Source organism: Anoplopoma fimbria, chromosome 4, assembly GCF_027596085.1.
Source record: "Anoplopoma fimbria isolate UVic2021 breed Golden Eagle Sablefish chromosome 4, Afim_UVic_2022, whole genome shotgun sequence".
Classification (NCBI taxonomy): Eukaryota; Metazoa; Chordata; class Actinopteri; order Perciformes; family Anoplopomatidae; genus Anoplopoma; species Anoplopoma fimbria.
This window is the reverse complement of record NC_072452.1, coordinates 13,848,966-13,868,006: the sequence shown is the minus strand read 5'-3', so window position 1 is coordinate 13,868,006 and position 19,041 is coordinate 13,848,966. Positions and strand designations below refer to the sequence as shown.

Sequence of the window (19,041 nt, the reverse complement as noted above, 5' to 3'; positions counted from 1 at the left end):
TTTGGGCGACTTGTGATTGATGTGGTGAGGAAGGACTGCTGTATCATGTAGATGAACACGTCTAATTGAAGGGAAGCCGTCCGTTATCTGTGAAGTAATTTCTGTCACCACCAGACATTTTTAAACTCACTACAAACACATTCATCTCCCAACTTAAGAATCCAAACTGTGTTGGGCTTCATGTCTGTGTTAAGCAGGTTAACTTTCATACACGAAGCACGCCTCAGCACAGTTTGAGTGTTGAGTGTTGATGTTCTCAGCTTTGCTTAGGTTTCCGGTTACACATGCTGACAGGGAATAGCTGCCGTGTGTGTGGGTGGGTGTGTGTGTGTGTGTGTGTGTGTGTGTGTGTGTGTGTGTGTGTGTGTGTGTGTGTGTGTGTGTGTGTGTGTGTGTGTGTGTGTGTGTGTGTGTGTGTGTGTGTGTGTGTGTGTGTGTGTGTGTGTGTGTGTGTGTGTGTGTGTGTGTGTGTGTGTGTGTGTGTGTGTGTGTGTGTGTGTGTGTGTGTGTGTGTGTGTGTGTGTGTGTGTGTGTGTGTGTGTGTGTGTGTGTGTGTGTGTGTGTGTGTGTGTGTGTGTGTGTGTGTGTGTGTGTGTGTGTGTGTGTGTGTGTGTGTGTGTGTGTGTGTGTGTGTGTGTGTGTGTGTGTGTGTGTGTGTGTGTGTGTGTGTGTGTGTGTGTGTGTGTGTGTGTGTGTGTGTGTGTGTGTGTGTGTGTGTGTGTGTGTGTGTGTGTGTGTGTGTGTGTGTGTGTGTGTGTGTGTGTGTGTGTGTGTGTGTGTGTGTGTGTGTGTGTGTGTGTGTGTGTGTGTGTGTGTGTGTGTGTGTGTGTGTCAGACTCCAGACATGTCGAAGGAACACACAAGGGTTGTACGAGGACGTGAAAGTGTCACGCCGTCTCAAGTATGCAGCACATCTGAAGTTCATCCCACACAGATGGAGAAGCAGCTGCTGGATCACGAGGGCTTTAAGAGCACGTCAAGAGTGTGAAAGTTTGATATTAGGTTTATGAGGCGTATGTGTGAACTTGTGACCTACAGAGTCACACAATTTCACTGAGTGCCTTCTAAATAATAAAGTGTAAATGCTTATGGAGAACAACACAACACATTTTAACACTGCAACAATGACAGTACTGTGCAAGATGCAGGGCTGTAACTGATAATCGTGAGGGTTATGTTTTAGTTTATATTCTTCAACTATGAACTTAAACATGAAAAGTATTTTAAGAGGCTGGTCCAGTTGACAAACCTTAATATGGTTCTGATGATTATCTTCCTGAGTAATCGATGAATGATGACTTATTTAATCTATGAAATGTCCCCAATTTTTTTTTGCCTTGCAGTGAGGTTTCACGTACATAAACAGAGTTCAGCCTCTATTTTCTTCAAATTCCTTGATATTCAAGGAATGTTACTGCTTTTGTTTGTCATTGTCCCATCATAATGGATATCCATATATACATATATATATATATTTATTATTATTATTATTAGTCTGACCAAGCATTCAATACTTTTGTTACACAACACTTTTTAATACTTGATGCAATGGACACATTCTGGGATCTATTCAGAATGTACGGAGTCTTTTTAGTACAAAATTCTACTTTTTTGTTCCCCCAGATGACGTATCCTTGCTGAGCTGCGGCAGAGTTTCACAGGACACCGACATTTGAATCACCTTAGGAAGGAATTTCTTCACGTTAAGTATCGAGAGAAGGAACACTACAGTGACAAATACCTCCTGAAATGTGGGCATGTGAGTCCTGCTGTAAGACAAAAAAATCCTTTGAGGTCATCTCTATAAAGTATAAAGTTATCTATAAACTTTCTTTGTTTCTCCTTGAAGTATGGAGACTGGCTTTAAACAGCATTTAGACCTTCATATTGGGAAATGTATATTTTGATATATATATATAGAGGTGGTGGTACATAGGAGGGATTTTGACTCATGACCCCAGTGTATCTGAAGCCTACGGCCCTGATAAGATGTGAAGTGTAAAGTTTATGTAGGTGAACAAGAATCCGAGAGCTGCACCTGCCACAGTGTCGTATTATTAGAGCTGCAATAAAACTTCAGAGGAGCATACTTTTTATCCTCTAGCTGCTAAAATCATTTATCTGATTGACAGGTGTGTGTGTCTGTGTATGTCTGTGTGTATGTCTGTGTCGCTAAATGCGTGTAATGTTTGTAACACACACATGCACACACACCCTTCCTTTAATTTGAGACCACCAAACGCAGCAGATTCTCCCTCCCTCCCGCTCTCCTGTCATTGGATGTCATTTCTATTTAGGGCTCCCCCGCTGTTCTTCGCTTTCCTCTCGATTTCTCTCTCAAGCTCCAATAGAAGCAGCAGCATTTAACTCCAGCACGCAAGATCTGTGAAGAAATCAGGATAAGAGAAAAGGAATATAACACACGGAGAGGAATCATTGTTGGGTGGAATTTAGCAGCGGATTCATCACAGCGAGTCCACTTTTCAGGACAGCACCAGGTCTGAAGGGAAACCACACCACTGGGACATTATGTGAGCCCTAAAACCTTCTTCTTTATGATCCCTGGAGCTAATTTGTGGAGGAAAGTGAGTAATAAACAGTTAAGTTTAAGAGCAAAGGAGCTGCTCAGTCTTTACTTGTGACTCATGGATTCCGTCAGTGTCCCTAGTCCGTCCTCTTCAAACTCGGATGACGAGTCCCCCGATCGCACTCCAGGCCCGGACTCCTCCCGCCACACCTCCCACGCCGGCAAGCAGAACGGGTTCAGCGGTCTGGGCTACGGGGTCTTTGTGGCCTGGGACCACCTCAGGCCCTTCATCCCCTTCTTCCTCATCAGCTTCATGGTCGTGGCCCTCGTCTACCTGATGCAGGCCATCATCTTCGGGGGGCCCTATAAGGACCCGCACTTCTTTGTCAAGTTCAACGAGCGCTGGCCCCGGCCCGCTCCGGACCAGAAGGACTCTCCAACGCCTACCAAGTTTTTCAGTCCGGTCCCCTCCTCGTCCTTTGAGCAAGTCCTCTTTGAACTGCAGAGAGACAACGAGACAATGTGAACTGTTTGATTACAAAAACTGGAGGAAATGTTTCTTTTTTTCTTTGGATATGAGCGACAAGGACTCTTCAGGAATTAAAACCTGGTTTCAGTGCTATTAAAAGCACACAGACTGATACTTTGACTGATATGAGTAATTTATTATTATTATTATTATTATTATTATTATTATTATTATTATTATTGTATGTGTGTTGCTATATATGTTAACCTGCCTTTTCTATTTAACTAGTTATGTTACAGCTTGGAAAAACACTATTAAGACTGGGTGAAAATGTTCCAGCAATGTGAAGCTTCCTCAGGTGCATTTTAAATCTAAAGCAACTACCTTGAATCCATCAGTGTCCTCCAGAGTTTTTAGCCTTGTGAAACATGTAAGACTGGACCATTATCATTTAACAACTTTTTCAATTTGACCATGCTGCAGTTTATTAACGTAGTTTTTCTCTATGGTAACTTTTTGAATGTTTTAATTAGAAAGTTATGCTGCTGGTTCTTACAGTCTGTATCAGTGCATGAGAGCAAACACTATTCTCCTGAAGCTAATATGAGGTTTAGCAGTCTGTGGAGGAAAAATGAAGAGGAATTTTGTAAAGTCTTCTCTGTACAAAATTCCTGCTATTTTGACAGAGGGAAAGTTGTATTATATAGACTTTTAACTTTGAAAGTTACCAACTTGATTTAACTAAGTCAGACTGCTGAAACCTCCTGTAAGCTTCAGCTAAACTTTAGAGGTAATTTTGCACAGCAAGGACTGGATTTTGTCACATATAAACTTTTATAAGCTACTATAAAGACAGATTTTGTTTAATGTACTATACTGTAGAAACCATTTTTCATCTCTCACAAGTAGACTGGAACATAAAATATTATAAAACGCGTTAAGACCCCTGTTACACTGTATAATACAGTATATGTTTACACTAATGCTCAAACGGAGGGAGGGGTTGAAAGGCAGCTGGCAAACTGTGTACATGACAACATATAGGTGGATAAAAATAACATCTTGTTAATTTGTTTGTTCATATTTCAAAGGAGCAGGGTGTCCAAGGTTGGTCATTAAAATAGTTTACCCCAAATAAGATTTAAACCAGACAGGCTGGTGAAAACAATTAACACAGGATAAAGTTTTATTGAGTCTCTGTGTCTCGGTACATAGTGTCTTCAGCCGAAGGAATGTGCCATTTGTAGTGCTCCGCCACACATTAAAAAGAATTCTGAAATGTCTATGTTACTTTTGCTGAACAGCAGTTACAGTGGCTACAAGTGACAACTGGGGGAAAATGGTAACTATTAAATGTAGTGTAGCACAAGATAAGTCAACTAACCACCTAAGTCCAAGTTACACTGAAATATATACCAAAACTTTAGCAACCATACGTCAGACCAGACCAAGGAATGTCACATACTGACTATACAGAGTTTAGCAAGGTTGTTTTATTGCTTTTCAATTTTTAATAAAAAAAAGACTTATTTCTTCCCTCAAATGTTGAATGTTTCACTTTAAGTCCATCCTTCTAGACGTATGCATTGTAGACCTACAAGGAATCTTACAAGTAATTATCATTAAACTGCATCAGTCGCTTTAAATAGGTGATAGTTTAACTTTATTGTTTTGGAGGCTGTAGTTTGTCGTGCTGCCACATTGAGAGCATGAATCAGCACCTTACTAACAAAAAAACCATAATATTCATGAAGGTAGTTTTAACTAGGGAGTGGCGGAATAACTATTTCGATATTTTACAAGTTAAAGTAACAATACTACCGTGTTGAAATACACGTAAGTAAAAGTTTTGCATTTGAAATCTTACTTAAGAAAAATTTTTAAAAGTATTATTATCAAAATTCAGTTAAAGTAGCCAAAGTAAAAGCCACTATCATTATCCAGGACGGCCCAATTAATGTGTACCTCACTTTAATGTTGCTGCTTTTAAATATGGGGCTATTTTAATTACTTTTTTGTATACAGCTGGGTAGCTTAACGTGTAAAAATATATCATAATGTATTAGTTGTTTTGTATTTTTTTTAATTAATATAAATTTGTAAAGTAACTAGTAATTGAAGCTTCAAAGTAAGTGTAGTGGAGATGTAAAACGTGCAATATTTGCCCCTAAATTGAAGTGTAGTGGAAGTGTAAACTAGAATTAAATGGAAATGATCAAGAATCATACAATTACCTCAAAATTGTAAGTACAGTACTTGAGTAAATGTTACTTTCTACCATCAAATATGACGGGTAATATTTTAAGGCGAAACGGGAAGTAGCAGAGGTGAACTATCCCGTTGAGGTGAACTGTTTCGTTCTGTGTCTGTACTCTTTGACCCTGCTGATGAACCGGACGGTCCGCTGTGTGGTGACAGGCCCGCCCCCTGGTGGCGGAGCGATATGCGACAGTGTACCGCTGCGGCTCGATGACCACGCTGACCTGTTGATGACCTCCCCAAAACTCACAGAAGAAAACTGAAAAGTAAACGAGAGAAAGTAGATCAAACTGCTCAGGTTGCACTCGGACGTTTAGTGTGAGTGAATCATGTAACATGTGCATGCATGTTAACTAACATGTGATCTGCTGGTTAACTCCGGGTTGTTGTGTTGTGCACAGCTAGTTGGCTGCAGTGATGCTAACCTGCAGGTGTGCAGATTAGCATCAACTTCAATCTAATGCAGAGTTTTTGATGCTCTAACAATGGTGTTCAGAAATAAACAAAGGCTGCTGATATCTTAAATCAGTGTACTAAATATTGATTAAATGTGCAAAATGTAATACTATCTCTTCCAAGATAAGAATTTAGGCCATAAACCAATGACTATCCAATTAAAGCTACAGTACAAACTCAAGTATTATTGTTTATAGTATAAATAAATAAATAAAAAAACAAGTACACAACCTCAATTTATGATAGGATTTATGTTAAGTTTAATGCATCTCACTGCAACAGCTCAGTATGCTACTTTTAAGTGTACAGTACTCCAACAGCCCCCCTACAAAATAATGCATATTGGTGGTGATAATGCACAGTTTCAAGAAGATATTGTGCAAAACACAGACACGATCCTACTCATAATATCTGATAATATCTGATCAGTATAACACAGAGCAAGAGTTAGAAAAATGCTGAGCATAATGCTTTAGTCATTTTAAATATAGATGGACTGATTTTGTTTGTATTGAATCCGATTTGTTTTAAGTTCACCCAAGGGTACGAGTATAAATAAGTTCAAGCCCTTGTTTATTTTTGTTTTTTTTGCAAGACCCTGATGAAGTTTTAAGCAGAAATGTGTTACTCATGCCAATTATGATACAAGGTTTTGGATCATATACTTTTATGGGTTGCTTGTGTGGTCATTGACACAAAAGTCTGTGTTTTGTTGTTTCGGGAAACAAAACAAAAAAAATAGAGTCACAGTCGAGTTGAAAGACATATTTACAAACTTTTCATCCTCACTTTTCTCCACTCTGCTTCTAATCTGAAGTTAATGGGGAGATGTGGTGCTACAAGAAACCAGGGTTTGAAGCCCTCCTCCTCACTGAGCTGCAGAGACAGCAACAGTGCAGCCAGTTCTGCGACACTCTGCTCAAGACGGAAGGTATGAAAACTCTCACAAATCACATTGTCGCCTTTAGATCATCATTTCTAGATGACATCTCTCCTCTCCTCCAGGTGTATCAGTGCCAGCACACAGCTGTATCCTCTCAGCGCTCAGCCCCCACATCTCCTCCGCTCTGTCCTCCACGCCGCCGCCACCTGCGGGACAGAACCGTCTCTTGGAGTTTCGGGCTCTCGGCGCCTGCACCCTGCCCCACATGGTCCGACTGCTGTACTGTGGAGAGATGGCAGGGGAGGGGGAGATGGAGAAACAAGAGGCCATCTCTGCTGCAGCCAAGCTGGGCATCCACGGGCTGGTGGAGGTCACAAGAAGAGATCAAGAGGGCAGGAATGAGGAAGGCTGGCGCGCGGAGGTGGGGGTGCAGACGGAGCCACTGATGCCTGAGGAGAATGAGGGGAGACGGGGCAGGTGGAAGAGAGAAGTGACGGATGAGAGCACCTTCCTGTGGAAAGAGAAGCAGTTAGATGGTAGAAAAGACACATGGACTCAGACAGAACAGCTGCAATTAAAATCAGATCCTCCTTCCTACCCAGCAGCCTCCTTTGAGACCATCGATATGAAGGCTTTCCAGGGTTTAGGACAGACCGACTCCCATCTTGCTCCCCTTCGAATTCCCTACATCCCCATATCCCTCCTCTTCCCATCAGATGAAAACCAAGTATACCAACCTTCCTCTGCTCTAGTGGACTCCATGCAGGAATCCACAGCAGCTGGACACACAGCTGTTGCACCGCCGCACGCCTTCGTCCCTCCAGCCCTGCTTCCTTTTTCCAGTCATGTGACCTCAGGTCCCGCTGACCTTCAGAGCTGGTGGGCTGGCCTTCAAGGAGCAACCAGGGAGGTCACAGCAGCTGAAGAATGGGGGGACGAGCGGTTAGAGCATTTTCAGGGCAACATCCCAGGATACATCAGCTACTTCCTGAACCCGGATAAGAAGGAGGGCTTCGGTAGGGGGCGAGCTAGGAGGAGGCCGGGTGCAGGAGTGGGAGGTGCCAGGAGGGCTGCGACAGGTGAGAGAAGAGCCAGGAGACCACGAGCAAGAACAGGAGGAAGAGGGAGAGGAGGTTTGACGCAGACGGTGGATGTCCAGGATGTCGGGGTGAGCAGGCTGCAGAAGTTGTTCCTTCAGAGGTGGGGGCCGTCCAGAGCCGGTCAGGGCGGAGGAGCTGTGGGCCGAAAGTTGTACCTGAAGACCAGAGAGCTTCTGAAATCAGCCAAGAGCAGTCAGAGGAGAAGAGGGCGCGGCAAAGTGTGGGAGTTCAGCCAGAGTGGAGACGTGCCGCTCCACAGTGATGGAGGAGGAGGAGGAAACACGCAGCAGTTTAACCAGGTGAGAGTGCTGACTTAACACTGTCCATCAAAACATGACACTAAACATAATAACATAAACTAACCATGAAAATAAGGTATAATCTACAAACTGACACATTTCAAACCTTCCTAAACAATATTTTATTTCGAAAACAAGATTGGAGGTTTAGTCCAGGGCTGGGATTTTAAGAAAATCTGTATGGTATTATTGATTAATAAAAAAGATATATTTTGTTTTCATAAAGTTATCATTACAGAAGAAATAGAAACTTGTTTTTTCAACTACTGCCCTCCACAACTTTCTCATTATTGTGGCAAAAAGGAATTCACAACAGCAATACTATCTCAATATATTTAGAAGATTTAAAGACAAACAATAATAGTAATGCTTTCAGCCAAAGTCATCTTCAACCTTTGTTTATTGTGAGTAGTTTCTCTTTTAGGCAAATTAATCACACTCAAACTACAAGTATAGGGAGGTGGAGAGAGAGTCTGTAACCATAACTGTATATATAATATTATTTAATATTAATACTTTAATACTAGTTGCTGGATAAATTACACAATATTATCATATGTGTATTATTAACATTATATAAATATTTCATTTCTGTCTGATTGGTTAATTAAGATGTCCCAGCAGACTTCTGAACAATCCCTGAGCTCAAAGAGGATAATAACTCTGCTCAGTGATTTGATTTAGATTCTAAACTTAGTGTATACTCACTGTAGACAAATAAGACTGCACTATGACACATTTCTAATTCCTTGTACATCTGCACTTTTATATTGCGTTGTATTAATACTCTTTCCTCCACAGTTACAGGATGGTCTTCCTGTCGGCCGGGCGAGGGCCAAACCAACAGCACCCGTTTCCTTTTCCTCCCCCAACATACGGTCCCTCAGCCCCACCATCCAGCCTCCGTCCCACCCGGCCTGCAGTCACCTGCAGCCTCCTAGGGCGAGGGCCAAACCAACAGCACCCGTTTCCTTTTCCTCCCCCAACATACGATTCTACAATGTCCTCAGCCCCACCATCCAGCCTTCTCCGTCACCCGGCCTGCAGTCACCTGCAGCCTCCTACGTGCCTCCACCATCGTCCCTCCTCCTCAGCACCTCCCTCCCTCCTCCGGCTCCTCCACCTCACGAGGAACCGCCCGAACACTTTGATCGTCTGCTGGAGGAAGTGATGATGGGCCTCGACATTTTACCAAACAACGCCGGTGCTCCACATTCTCAGCCTCCTCCTCCGACAGGTAGCAGCAGCTACACCTCCTGTGGCGATGCTGTAGTCCAAAACAAACACCACCACCGTACCGCCGGCCTCCTGGAGGCAAGTCCAGGTTTTCATGGAGCCACGCAGGTTGTCGCTAAATCAAGAGGAGATGTCAGCGCCGGCCTGAAGAAATACAGAAAAAACAAGACTAACAGACGCTCTCAGATAACTGAACTGCAACTCCTGCTAGATTTTATTTTGTGTGTCTTAGTGGACTGTGCACTTCCCTGGATTATCGTCAGCGGCGGTATCCAGTACACAGCCGCTGAGAGCGATGAAGCTGAAACACTGGAGAGATGTTCACAGCCACGCAAGACTTCTGCTCGCCGCGCCGCTCCCCCCAAAAACACTGAGGAATCACCAGTGAAAGTCAAAGCGCCGGCTAAAAAACGGAAGAAGAGAAGAAAAAACGAGTATCTCCTCTCACTGGAGAGAAAGAGGGTGAGGGTGAGTAAGCCGGTGTCATCGAGTGACGTGAAGACCAAAGATGTTCATGATGACAAAAGAGACAAGCAGCTGCAGCAGAGAGCTGTGGTGAAACTGGAGAGCAGAGGTCAGCTGCCAGCCAGAGTTACTCTGCAGAAACACAGCTGTCTGCAAGTCAAGGTGACAAACTTTTCTAACAACTCTGCACGAATGCTTCTGATGATGTGTGCTGTCACCATCAGTCTGACCAAGTGTAATGAATGGTTTGTTTGCGTGTTTAGACTTTTCAGAGACCTGAAAAAGCAAAGACCAGTTCAGCATCAGTGAAAGACCCACGGGACTCCTTCAGCACAAAGACATACCCCATCAGGAGTAGGTTTACAGACGCACACATCCTGGTGAGCATTGAGCCTTTTTTTTTACAAGATCCAAGAGCCAATGGAGGCATGTGTGTCCTCCTAACATATGTTCTGTAAAGGAAGAGGCAGCGTGTTTTTACGTTATTGTTTTTAGCCACACTAGCATCGAGGGCTGTACGGATGACAATAACTGTCAACAGATATTGATTGCTGTGACATTTTGTACAGACATTCATGGACCCCAGATAATACATCCTATCGGCTTTAGTGATCTCCTAACTTTTCCTTTCGCACTTCCAGCAGGCAAAATATATTGGATTGATCTTTTAACCTTTAATATCATTCGGTCAAAACTTTACTTTGTCCAATACTTTGATGTATGACCAAATACCTCTAAAATGAATGATATTCCTGCTGAACATTATAAACATTATCCCTGCTTCACATCAGCATGTCAGAATCGTCATTGTGGCAAGTTAGCATGATGGCGTTAGCATTTAGCTCAAAGCACCGCCAGGCATACGTTTAGCCTTGCAGAGCGGGAAGCATTGCTGTAGACTGTTTTTTTTTTGGGGGGGGGTTTGTATTTGTCTGAATCATTTATTAAGGTTCATTTGTTTTACAGGACAGTTCGCCCTTTCTTGAGGAGCCACTTCAGATGACACGGACACCCGCAGAAGGCCGAGCAAACTGCAGCCGAGACAAGCCAAATAGAAAAGTACAACTTCTCAGTTTATTTAGTGCTGAGAGTTCAACGGTACAAATTCAGCCGCAGCCTTTGGAGCCATGTGGCACAGAGGAACCACTAGAGAAAGATCAAGAGAGACATGAGGGAGACAATGCTGCCAGGCCACAAGAAGAAGCAGAGGGAGCTACAAAGAGGGGAGGGAAGAGGGGAGCAGAGTCGGAGGAGGTGACGAGTGATGAATCCACAGCGTCCAAGAGGATTTGCTTTGAGCAAATGACCCATTCAGTGTCTGAAACATTCAGACCAAGCCCTCAGTCTGCAGACTCCGAACCAGCAACCAGAGAGATAAAGGACATTTCGCTAACCAGTGTAAGACCTCATTTACAAATAGAAGACCGAGAAAGTTTGATGGATGAGGAGATGGAGATAATCGATGTGGACGGAGGCCCTGAAGATGACCGCTGCTGGAGCAGAACAGCGCCAACTCTGTCACATTTTGCCGGAGTCACGCCTTCGGTTTCACCATCTTCACGTTCAGCAAAAGAGGTTTGTCTGCGGTCGACAAGAAGCTGGGAAGAGGACAAAGACGAGGACATTGATGTGATTGGCGGTTCCAGTCCCGTCCCCGAGCCGGTGATCATCAGCTGGACCGAGTCCTCAGAAGGCGAAGAAGAGGAAGGAGCCGAGGACATCGATGTTGTCGGAGAAAAGACAGACTACGCTTTATCAGCGGACTTCACTACTGTGAGTAAACGTGAGCTTGTTACCAGAAAATATCAGACAGAGGTGCTCTTACATTAGCATTTGTGACATCCTGTTTTTCTTTTCTACTCATCTCCTTCAGTTTATTTTCATTTTAAATTTCCCAGAAGACATTTGTTTCATTTAACTGTGAGTTAAAGGGCAGGTAGAGAGATAGATTAATAGTGATCAAGACAAATGTGATTTCAGTGTAAATGTCTTCTGTTTTTATTATGTTCACCTCCCTGTGCAAACACTGACAATCACATGAGGGATTTTTGTTTTCCTATCCCACCAAAGTTTGGAAAAAAAGAGGTGTGAGCAACATGTTAGCTCTTTGTTTAGATTGTAAAACAGAAAAGATAAGACGTGCAAGATAATGCATAAAGACACTTTGATCAGCAACAAACTAACATAACTGTGAGGTTTATATGCAGCTAATGAGTTTCAGCTCTTGAGTTGAGGTCAGAGGTGTCTTGGATTGTTTGTTTATTTTTGTACTTTGAAGATATTTAGACATTGATTTTATGCAAAGAATTTCAAAGTTGTTACTGCTAAATCCAGTAATATGCGATTGTTAAACAGATATGTTCAGCAAAGTTTGTTTTAACTGTCAAGTGTTGAAAACAACACCAACCGAACAGTTTAGAAAGAAGAAATATCAGGTTAATGCACCGTCAAGGAGTTAAGTGTTTTATTAGTTATGACTATGACTGTTTTAGTTTTATATATAATTCATAATTTCATCCTGTGTTCTGCCACAGTTTGTAAATGTTCCAGGTAAACTTGTGTTTTCATTGTTTTATTGCCACATTATTCTTGTTAATGTTCCTTTTTGGCACTTTTGAGTCTAGGACTCTTATTTCTATAATAAAAAGATCAAAAATCAATCAGCAGCTCTGTTCTGTGGCTCCTCATGCACGTCACAAAAATTGGCTCATCAGCAGGGTGTGGATTTTATTTTATGATGTACAAGGAATTCAAACTACCAACGCAAAATGTTGAAGACTATATATCCATTAATACTGGAATCACACATATTTGTCGACATGTTTGTCAGTTTTAATGTCACCCAGGACATTTCTGCTATGTTGTATGGGACTTGCTTGTGTTTCATTTATTGGCAGCTTTTAATGAACCGGCGATGACCGTGGTCGGAGGCGTTATGTTCTGTGGTTGTTCAAATTTGACACAGGTCGGACTCACAAACTGATTGGATTTTGGGGATCACAGGTTACTGTGACCTCACAAAACATGTTTTTGGCCATAACTCAACAATTCACATGAAAAAATGATGACGTTCTTGACAGACATGAATGTAAACTGGAGCTCGACTGATTGCTGGAGGCATTCAACAGCGAAGCAATAATTGTAGTTGCTAAATGTTTAGTTTTTTCTTAAGTTGCACTGCATTCAGCTCTCAGCCACTGTGAAAATACTGTATGTCAGAATGTAAAATAACCTGTTTTCTTTCTTACCCTGTCCGTTTTTACCCATTAGTCCTAAGTTAGCACATTATATCAGTTTGGCAGGTAAACTTTTAAATACAGATAATAAAGTAGTTACACTTTCAAGCATGTGGTTGTAAGTTCCACTTAACCATAAGTTGAAAAGTGTTAGTTTGACTGGGTTTCATAATTGGACTAAGTGTCAAAAACATCAACAGAAACTTATCAAACTACACCTGCAATATAATATAAGTTTGAGAATTGTCTTTAAACATTTTGATATATTTCCCCCACTGTTAAAACTTTCATAATTACACCCATTGCAAGCACAACCACTGTTCTCTGTGAAGAGGCAGGCCCATTTCAAGCCTGCAGGTGGTGTTTTTTGCCACAAAGAGAAGTTAAGCCCACTTTATTCATTCACACATGTATAATAAAACCAGAATACATGAAGTCAAAATGAGTTTATTAGTTTTCAACCTGTTGATCAACCTCCTACACACAAGATCATAACACATCTGAGCTGCACCACAGTGCGGTCGGCTGCACAGAGAGGCTTCATCTCCCTCTGTTTGCTTCCAGCTCGCTGAGGAATCGCTCTGCTCATCGCTCAGCTCAGGGGAGGAGTACAGCGCAGGTGTGTGTGTGTTTGTGTGTGAGTGTGCAGAAACCTCTAAACCAAATAAAAAGACACTGTGTGTGTGAGTGTCGAGTTATGTTGGCATGTGTGTGAGTGGAGCGTGTGTGTCCCTGTGCTTTAACAGTGCGATATTGTCCCTTATCACACTTTTGGCAGCGGCTGTAAATCAGTAGTGGGGTCGAGGCGGCTGTTGCGGCTCAAGTCAAGAGGAAGGAAAGGATTGAAGAGAGGAAGAAGGAAATAGAGGAAAGGGTTATGGGTGAAGGAAGGAGGGGGGTCGAGGGGAGCTGCTGTCTCAGTCTCAGCCTGTCTCCCTCTCAGTGCTGGATGCGCCTGATGGACTGGATCTGGGGGGTCTGACAGTGGGACCCCCAGTTCTTCCAGTGCTGGTAGTCTCCGCTGTGTCTCTCACACTCCATGATGTACTGCTGGCCCCTGTAGCCAGGGTGCTGGTAGCACACGAAGCTGCGGGAGAAGGAAACAAAGGTTAGTGGGAATATTTTAAGAGAGAAAACAGGTTTATTTTTGTCAAATGATATTTTGACAGAACAAAAACTAAGCCGGATTTGAAATCTATATTCAAGTGTAAATCACCTGGAAAGAGTGTCCTGACAAAAAAAGCATCTTATTACTCAATCAGATTCACAGTAACTTACGCGCCGCACTGCACGTGCATGGAGCCAACCTCAGGCATCATCCAGCCCATGGCCTGCAGAGAGGGGTAGTCGTCACAGATCTCCACACTGCGGCCCATGAAGTTCTCCCTCTCGAAGATGATCATGCGACTGCTCTGGTGGGACTGCAGGGGAGAAAGAAAAGCAACAGTTGGATTTTGGACTCCTGAGGTAACTGTCCATTGGGCACCTGAACACTAAAGAGACGGGTTGGCACTCACGGCGCAGTAGATGGGGCGCAGAGACATGAGGCGCTCCACGTGGTAGGAGAGGGAACCACTGTAAGCGTCCCAGTGGGGGTACTCTCCTCTCTCCAGGATGAACTGCTGGCCCTGGAAGTCATGGTGCTCAAAACCCACCCAGCTTTTACAGAGAGACAGAGAACACATCACTTTACTGCATGTACACCTGAGGACCTTTGTTTCTGTGATCTAACATGGCGGGTCTTTGATATTTTGAAGACAATAAATGGTGACGCGGAAGACATTTTTTTTTCTCTCCATAATGGGTTTTGGATAATGATCAAATCTTGTTTTTTTTACCGGGCTTAAGAGCAACAGTACAAAAGCATGAAGCTCCCTTTGCACTGTCAACAATTCAATTGTGCTTAAAGCTTCCCACGTGACTCCTCTTTATCTCTTTTGTTTGGGATGGATGTATCGAGAGGAAACAAAAGTGATAATTGTTCTTCTTGATGTGTATTTCATTATCATTCAGAGTCTCATTTTTGTCTTGTTTTTATCAGAGGAAAAGTTTGAGACACTTACGCTCCGCTCTCCACCCTGATGGAGCGGATGTTGTCCAGTCCACAATCCTGGATGTTGCAGCACTCAGAGGTGAACTCCAGGCACTTGCCCTGGAAATGCTCCTGCTCGAACACAGTCACCTGAGGGAGGAGCAGGGCAAGGAATTCAGTTGGCAATGAGGTTGTAAATAGTTTATCTTTCTTCACCTTTGAGTATTGAGCAGAATCACATAATCTGTTCTTAAATGAGTGTGTGTTTACCTTGAAGAAAGGAGCCATGCCCATTCCAGAGTTGACCAGCGGCTGCATCATTGGGGATCTTGTAGTTCTGTACATCTTTACTCCTGGTGTTCAAATGAAGACAAAGAAAAGTAAAATGCAAGAAAATATGGGGGGAGCTGTGGGAGAAAAATGTTCTATACAGACTCATTTTGAGCATAAATTATTCAGCAATGTAAAATAGACATCATGTTTTTATGAGTGTAAAAACATGGTGGTGTTTAATTTACACCACAAGTCCCTTTGAAACGTTGAGGCAATGCAGCTACAACTCATCTTGTAAAAATCTGAACTAAAACATCTGGAGGCCAAAAATAGTTTGGTTTTTTTGTTATTCAAAGTTTTTTTCAAAATCAGAAGTATCAAATACAATTCTGATGATAATTAAGATGTTGTACTTGTGTTTTTAGAAAGTGCTTTTGGTTTTTTTAGTGTGAAGCACTTGGAGTGCACCTGTCTGTCTGAGCCTGAGCCGTGTGGAGAGCAGAGATGAGTCCTTACCTAGATTGGCACTTTATTGGAAGAGCTCGAAAACGGTACGCGCCTACGGTCTGCCTCGCGTAGAGCTTTGACGGAACCTGGCGCTTCAGTTTTATACCGACGGTCGAGGAGCGCGCATGCTGGTGCGCGTCCACGGCTCTGACTCGGCCCGTTCACACCGCCCATTTGGCACAGCGGCAGCGGCGAGGCGCGCACCCGGATTGGCTGCGTGTGCCGCTGGACCCCTGTTGTCCTGCTGCCGGGGGCCAGCTCAGCACATCCCATAGTGCTGCTGCTGCTGCTGCTGCTGCGAGACAAAGGCGCTCCGGTATGTTCGGACCCCGGTCAGCAGTCCGGCGCGTTCCCCGGCACAAAGGGTCGGGATCGGGGTGGAGAATGTGGGGATTAACGGCGGAGCAGAGAGGCACCGTGGGGGGAAACAGAACGAGATCATTGGGTGGATCTGAATATGTGTATAGAAAGGTTCAATAGCTAGAAGTGTGATTTTATTAATGTTCACACAACTACATCTCATTCTAGCCAAATGATCTTCCACACGCACCTTCAAGTGTGCAAGCACACATGTGTGTGTTCTAGCTATCAATGGTGAAAAAAGGAACTCCCATTACATCACCTAAATGATATCAAACATCACTTCAGATTAAGTTTGGTTGCACAAGTCCTATCCTATAAAACACGACTCTGTGCTCTTATGCCTCTTGGGCCTTCCACATGAAAAGTTTCTTTTAATTTCATTCTGATTTATATATCTCACATGAATGTTACTCACTGACATTATCTGGAAACATTTAGCCTGGAACATTTCATATGAATTACATTTAAATGTTGCCACCTAATATGAATCAATCAGTCAAATAATTTGTGCCACTGTATGCAATCAAACCTGTCAAAATAGACTTTAGTATGTTGAAAGGAGACCAAAGAAACTGATATATGAATCCTAATGATTGTGATTTAGGGTACATCATTTACCTGTAATAGTTGATGTCAGAAACATCAACTTGTATTTCATTAGTTCAGTTAGTAACTGGTCCTGGGTCTGGTCTCCAGCTTCTGTCAGTCCTCTGCCTCCGCCCCTCCTCTCTGTCCGTCCCTCTCTGATGATGTGGGGTTTCTTTTGTCTCGTGTCTCTGACCTCAGCAGGTTTGCTTCTCTCCCCATAATCCCTCTCCCATGGGCGCCAGCGTATAAAAAGGAAGGGCGCACTTCGAGCCGCACACACTTTCAGTGAGGCTCTTAGTAGGCATCGAACACACAGATAGGTAAGGTACACACACACATACTGTACCTGCAGGTGTGTGCAGACACAAATAGGCATAGCATAGACCAAAATATACAGAGTATTCTGTATCTGTCAGATTTTTTATTTCTAATATTCGATACTTTTACACCAGTGAAAACATGATAGATTTGTTACATCAATGTATCCTCTTTCACTGTTTTTTTCCCTCTCTGTCCACACAGCAATCATGTCCAGTGGAGATAAGTCCAAGACTTCTTCCCAGACCGACGGGAAGGCTGCTCAGGGCAAGAAGTCTGAGATGGGAGTGATGGCCTACAAGGTGGGTGTCCCTCACATGGGATGTTGCGATATATTCAGTTTATCACATCACAGACCCTCACTGTGGCTGGACTAACTCATCCGTGTGCATCCGTCTCCTCCAGATGTACGTGTTCGACCAGGAGAACTTCCAGGGTCGCATGATCGAGATCAGCAACGAGTGCATGAATGTGTGTGAGATGGGCATGGACCGCGTGCGCTCCCTGCGCGTTGAGTGTGGACCGTAAGTCTCAAAATACATATAAATATTTCAAATCCCTTATCTTTGCATGGATACCTCATAATATTGTCTCATCTGCAGCTTCGTGGGCTTCGAGCAGATGAACTTCTGCGGTGAGATGTACATCCTGGAGAAGGGAGAGTATCCTCGCTGGGACTCCTGGAGCAACTGCCAGAAGAACGACTACCTGCTGTCCTTCAGGCCCGTCAAAATGGTAAACAACAAAAAAAAGATATACCCTCAAGTTTCCCTTTCTCTGCTGCTTTTGATTGCCCGCTAAACTGGTGTTTCTCCCTGATTTTCTGTCCTCAAGGACCCCGAGAAGCACAAGATCTGCCTGTATGAGGTTGGAGAGTTCAAGGGCCGCAAGATGGAGATCATGGACGACGACGTTCCCAGCCTGTTCTCCTACGGCTTCACCGACAGAGTGGGCAGCATCATTGTCAGCTGCGGAACGTGAGTGTGCAGAGGTTGAAGGTGTCACTGATTGAGCTCAAAGACATAAAAATCAAAATAGAGTAAATCCTGTACTGACATGTTTCCTTGTTTTTTTTTCTCCAGCTGGGTTGGATACCAGTTCCCTGGATACCGTGGCAGCCAGTACCTGCTGGAGAAGGGCGAATTCAGGCACTTCAACGAGTATGGTGCCCGCCATCCTCAGTTCCAGTCCGTGAGGCGTATCCGTGACATGCAGTGGCACCAACAGGGCTGCTACACCATGGCCAGCAAGTGAGGCTCAGGGAAGGAGAGAAAGAGAAAGAGCGGAAGTGAGGGAGAGGGGCGGAGGAAGAGGGAAAGGGGGAGAGATGTCTGAGGCCTTAACTCGGTACCTTGAACGGTCTATGATCTAACGCAGTGAGGGGAAGGGTGGGGCTCTAGATCTGTCACTGATTGTGGAGACACCACCTCAGTGGGAACACCAGCTGGACCACCCTCCACTCCTCTCTGTCTCATCTTTTCTCTTTCTCCCCCATGGGCTGAGCTTTGCTTTCCCCCCTTTTCTCCCTTTTTTTTTAGTCCCTCACTTCATTCCTCTCCACAGTCCTCTGTGACACCAAAGAGGGAACACAGCACCTCTTGCTGTTTTACACACTTGATTCTCGGCTCAGGGTATGATGCATCATGGGAAACTGAGTCCATAGAGCCCCCCTGCCCCCCGTCTTCTTGCCCCTGTGCATTGCACACCCTCTCTGCTGTACAGAATCCTGGCCAAGTTTTCAATAAAAAGGAAAATCTTGATTTCAAAGACGTTGTTGTTGTTGTTATTTATTACTGAAAATTTGACTGAATTAAAATGTTTTTGAACAAAACATTAATAAAATAACTACATTAATTTAAAAAGAAAAAAAGATTAATCCATTCTGATCACTTCTCTTCAGATGCTCAAACCTTTCAGGAAAAATTGTACACCAGTATGTTACTTGTGTTCCTTTTTTTGAGTTTACACTATTATGTTCATGCTGACCGGTGTTTGTAAACCTTTGCATAGTCAGCTTCAAAAATTCTACA

The 19,041-nt window shown here is 43.5% G+C and overlaps 3 protein-coding genes across 3 annotated transcripts; 2 read left to right on the top strand and 1 right to left on the bottom strand.

Moving 5' to 3' along the window:
• The first annotated feature begins 5,432 nt into the window (after positions 1-5,432).
• LOC129090573 (uncharacterized) lies at positions 5,433-12,271 on the top strand. The gene is made up of 7 exons (XM_054598217.1): positions 5,433-5,521; positions 6,529-6,642; positions 6,717-7,993; positions 8,795-8,827; positions 8,933-9,856; positions 9,958-10,074; positions 10,661-12,271. Exons 2-7 carry the CDS (start codon positions 6,540-6,542, stop codon positions 11,522-11,524), a joined length of 3,318 nt encoding a protein of 1,105 aa, XP_054454192.1. The 5' UTR covers positions 5,433-5,521; positions 6,529-6,539; the 3' UTR covers positions 11,525-12,271.
• A 1,279-nt stretch (positions 12,272-13,550) lies between these two features.
• Positions 13,551-15,807, bottom strand: cryba1l1 (crystallin, beta A1, like 1). The gene is made up of 6 exons (XM_054597217.1): positions 15,752-15,807; positions 15,233-15,315; positions 14,994-15,112; positions 14,448-14,589; positions 14,209-14,351; positions 13,551-14,017 (listed from the first exon to the last, which is right to left on the bottom strand). Exons 2-6 carry the CDS (start codon positions 15,305-15,307, stop codon positions 13,870-13,872), a joined length of 627 nt encoding a protein of 208 aa, XP_054453192.1. The 5' UTR covers positions 15,308-15,315; positions 15,752-15,807; the 3' UTR covers positions 13,551-13,869.
• Positions 15,808-17,202: 1,395 nt separating this feature from the next.
• crybb1l1 (crystallin, beta B1, like 1) lies at positions 17,203-18,265 on the top strand. The gene is made up of 5 exons (XM_054597219.1): positions 17,203-17,313; positions 17,417-17,535; positions 17,614-17,746; positions 17,846-17,988; positions 18,094-18,265. The coding sequence occupies exons 1-5, from the start codon at positions 17,221-17,223 to the stop codon at positions 18,263-18,265; spliced, it is 660 nt and encodes a 219-aa protein (XP_054453194.1). The 5' UTR covers positions 17,203-17,220.
• Positions 18,266-19,041: the final 776 nt, after the last annotated feature.

Coding starts and splice junctions, on each gene's coding strand:
- crybb1l1 (XM_054597219.1), top strand. CDS start 17,221: ATGTCCAGTGGAGATAAGTCCAAGACTTCTTCCCAGACCGACGGGAAG. Junction 17,747..17,845: donor CCTTCAGGCCCGTCAAAATG/GTAAACAACAAA, acceptor TCTGTCCTCAAG/GACCCCGAGAAGCACAAGAT. Junction 17,989..18,093: donor ATCATTGTCAGCTGCGGAAC/GTGAGTGTGCAG, acceptor TTTTTTCTCCAG/CTGGGTTGGATACCAGTTCC.
- cryba1l1 (XM_054597217.1), bottom strand. CDS start 15,307: ATGTACAGAACTACAAGATCCCCAATGATGCAGCCGCTGGTCAACTCT. Junction 14,352..14,447: donor TGCGCCCCATCTACTGCGCC/GTGAGTGCCAAC, acceptor TCTCCCCTGCAG/TCCCACCAGAGCAGTCGCAT. Junction 14,018..14,208: donor ATGCACGTGCAGTGCGGCGC/GTAAGTTACTGT, acceptor CTTCTCCCGCAG/CTTCGTGTGCTACCAGCACC.
- LOC129090573 (XM_054598217.1), top strand. CDS start 6,540: ATGTGGTGCTACAAGAAACCAGGGTTTGAAGCCCTCCTCCTCACTGAG. Junction 6,643..6,716: donor CACTCTGCTCAAGACGGAAG/GTATGAAAACTC, acceptor CCTCTCCTCCAG/GTGTATCAGTGCCAGCACAC. Junction 7,994..8,794: donor ACACGCAGCAGTTTAACCAG/GTGAGAGTGCTG, acceptor TTTCCTCCACAG/TTACAGGATGGTCTTCCTGT.